This window comes from Nerophis ophidion, linkage group LG24 (genome assembly GCF_033978795.1).
Source record: "Nerophis ophidion isolate RoL-2023_Sa linkage group LG24, RoL_Noph_v1.0, whole genome shotgun sequence".
Lineage (NCBI taxonomy): Eukaryota > Metazoa > Chordata > Actinopteri > Syngnathiformes > Syngnathidae > Nerophis > Nerophis ophidion.
The window spans coordinates 21,903,361-21,906,835 of NC_084634.1; the positions used below are offsets into that span (position 1 = coordinate 21,903,361).

A 3,475-nucleotide genomic window follows, 5' to 3' on the forward strand; every position below is an offset into this window, starting at 1 on the left:
TGTCAATGTCTTCTCCTTCGAACACATCGTCATTTGGCACCCTCGATGCCTCAAAACGTCTCTGTCAAACACGAGTAAAGTGAACTTAACCCTTTTCAATAGTTTTTACTTCTGTTTCATACAATTTGTTGAGTTAGCTCTAGGTTGATATGTGGACATGATACATGAGGTGTTTGATACCTAGAAGAGTTTACATGTTGTGGTTTTTGTTCAATCACAGAAAGATTGTGACTTAAAGTTTAATCCTGGCTTTGTAGATACACTGAGACAAAGTCTAAGCTCATTTTGTTTTTGAAACTGCACCAATTTCCTCACAATTTTCAACACATTTTAAGTGTTTTGTTCTGACGATTATTTGTGATTTGTACGTTTTCAGAATGTGCTTGTTCTATTTTTGGCCAAAGTAAAACAAAGAACACAACCTGGATTCGTCTTTATTTTTAAGTTATCATGCCATGATTTTACCATACCGGCCCACTTAGGAATGGATTTTCCTCCATGCGGTTTGACAACCCTACCCTATAGGGAATTTCCAATCGACTTCCCCAAAAAACTTTTTCTGCTCACCTCAGACTTGGTTTACACATTTTAGTAACCAAAAATCTGTTAATTTCGCCTTGAACAATAATTAAAGCTCGCTAAGCAGCTTTAAAGAAGATGTTTTTCATTGTTTTCCTCAAGCTGATGCATGTCTTCCAAACCCTCCCAGGGAATGCCAGATAGAGTCTCCCCTGAACATTTTTAGTCAAGATCCCTCAACTTTTTGCCGCTCTCTGCAGCATTTTTGCAGCTGTATAGCCACTTGATAATGCGTGCATTCCGCTCGATGACGGATGTCCCCTGTCGGATCTTTTTGCGTAACACGTCCTCCTGTAGCCCGTCGCTGTCGTGGCTGTTCCTGGAGAAGCCGTCGTCCGACGTGGACACGCTGATGCTTCGCAGTTTCATCGCGATCTCGTCCGAGCGGGCCGAAAAGTTCTCCTTTCCCAGCGACTCGATGACCTCCCCGTCCAGGCCGCAGTACTTGAAGAAGGCGTCGAAGTCTGCAAAATTCTTGGAGTACCTGGAGCTGATGTCCGAGCGGGATCGAGCGACACCTTTGCTCCTCCTGATAGGAACATTCAGCCGGTTAGCAGATTTGTTCACACCACCTAAAGCTTCTTGTTGCCCGGGATCCCTGCATTTGGTGGCCTGTTCTACTACATTCTTCCTCCTCTCAAGGGTCGAGGTTGTTGCACTTGAGCTATATTCCTCCGGTGGGTTGACCTTTTCCCCGTCGCCGTCACTACCGCACTCTTTTTCTGCTGTCTCAGGTAAGGTAATTCTTACCCTGGCGGCGTTAAGAAGAAGTTTCCGTGTTATGTGATGTTTGCGGTCATTTCCAGCCCCTCTTAATAGTTCACATTTCTGTCTGTAAAGCAAAAGGGAGTCGGGGCGCTTTTTGGAGCTGGAACGTCTTACATTACCCGGTGAGGAGCTTTGTTTTGGTGATTCCTGGAATTGCCTGGAGCTCCAGTTAGAGGATCCCATGCTGCTAACGGATGCAGATCCCAGGCTGATGACCGGTTCTTGAGTCGATCTGACCACCAGCTGACTCTTCACATATTTGAGTTTGCTCGCAGCAAGTCTCTCAACAGCACTCATCGGTCCCTTCACCTCACTCTCCAGTTCCATCTGCTTTCGAAGGTACTCTGGACCCTTCTCCAGGATTTTTGAGGGGTCACTAGGTGATTCCATAATGGTGCCTGTGACTGAGCCCTCAGAGCAGCTTATTCCTCAGTCTTTGCATGTGGAAGATTCCATTCGATTCTGCTCTTTGCCTGAGCATGTTTCCCAACTGGAGCATTTTACTTTTTCCTTCTCAAACACACACCTCTTTACCCCACCCATCCTGTGCAAGTCTGTTCTCAACCAAACATGGGCCAGTTCAAAGTACACCTGATAGGATCGCAAGTAAGAGCAGTGAAAGCTGACACTGCCAGATATCACTTACCGTCTCTCCGGCAAGGCTTTGATTAAAAAACATACATTTTGGTATTTTTTTTACCACTTGGCAAATAATCTTGGCTTCCATTCACAAACCATATTACTATGATACATGTTTAGTCTACTTTATACCTTTTATTTTTGGCATTTTCTCGCGCCCTTGTGTGCATTATCCGTTCAATCCTTACCCTTTCCATCCTTTGTCTACTGTGAGGAAAAATGTCCCTTGTGGATCAATACATTTTGTCCAAGTAAGGGGTGTCATACTCAATTTAGATCACGGGCCACGTGGAGAAAAATCTTCTCCCAAGTGGGCCGGACTGGTGAAATCACAGCACGATAACTTAAAAATAAAGACCACTTCAGATTGTTTTCTTTGTTTAAAAAAAAAGAATAACATATGTGATAATGTTTATCATCAACTCATTGGTGTTCATTTTCAATCTATCAAGATGTATTTTTTTTTATCAAAATCAAATTACAGTATGTTATGTGCCTGCTCATTGGCCTTGTGGTTAGGATGTCCGCCCTGAGATCAGTAGGTTGTGAGTTCAAACCCCAGCAGAGTCATACCAAAAACTATAAAAATGGGACCCACTACCTCCCTGCTTGGCACTCAGGTTAAAATTGTGGATTTAATCACCAAAATGATTTCCGAGTGCGGCCATCGTTGCTGCTCACTGCTCTCGTCACCTCCCAAGGAATGGAAGAAGGGGATGGGTCAAATGCATAGAGTAATTGCACCACACTTAGTGTGTGTGTGACTATCAGTGGTTGTTTAACTTTTAACTTTATTTATGGAGTTTGATCATTTTCCTTGACTTATATACTAACATCATGTTGTTTATTTTATACGTATATAGCATCATCTACAAAGATAATGTTGCAAATGCGACATTCAGTGGACACAATTAGAACAGCTGTTTCGTTCATTCAAAAATTTCAGGTTAATTTTTATACTTAGCAAACTCATCTCGCGGGCCGGATAAAACCTCTTCGCTGGCCTGATCCAGCCCTCGGGCCGTACGTTTGAGACCTCTGTCTAAGTCGAAGTTTAAGTTCATGTTGCACAATGTGTTGACTTGGAATCAGTGAAGGTGAGGTTTAAGGAGATACGATATCCAAATCAAACTTTTCCTACTGTCTGGTACCCGTTTACTGAGTATTTAGCATCTACACATTGCTGCATGAAAGTTAATAATGGAAAGTGAGATTTAAGTACGAAAATTATGTTTTAGTTTCTTCAAACATACATAACATATATTCTAATGGATTATGATGCAAAGAAACCACCTAAAAACACTTTTGTGCTTCAGTTAAAGTTGTCAATGTTTTTAACATGCCACAAGTCCTCTTCTGACTAACGATATATATTCTAGAGCCATTCAATGTCTGTCAAATGTCTTTACTCATTTGTCTTTAACTGCAAAAAATATAGAGTTTTCCAAAACGGTTTTACATACGTTATACGTTAATATAAGTAACATGA

At 41.9% G+C, this 3,475-nt stretch overlaps 1 protein-coding gene across 1 annotated transcript; it reads right to left on the bottom strand.

Moving 5' to 3' along the window:
* Positions 1-418: 418 nt before the first annotated feature.
* On the bottom strand, positions 419-1,881 carry fam110c (family with sequence similarity 110 member C). Its single transcript, XM_061885653.1, has one exon. It carries the CDS (start codon positions 1,735-1,737, stop codon positions 742-744), a length of 996 nt encoding a protein of 331 aa, XP_061741637.1. The 5' UTR covers positions 1,738-1,881; the 3' UTR covers positions 419-741.
* Positions 1,882-3,475: the final 1,594 nt, after the last annotated feature.

What these genes read in the sequence shown, in the direction of transcription:
- fam110c (XM_061885653.1), bottom strand. Translation starts at nt 1,737, where the DNA reads ATGGAATCACCTAGTGACCCCTCAAAAATCCTGGAGAAGGGTCCAGAG.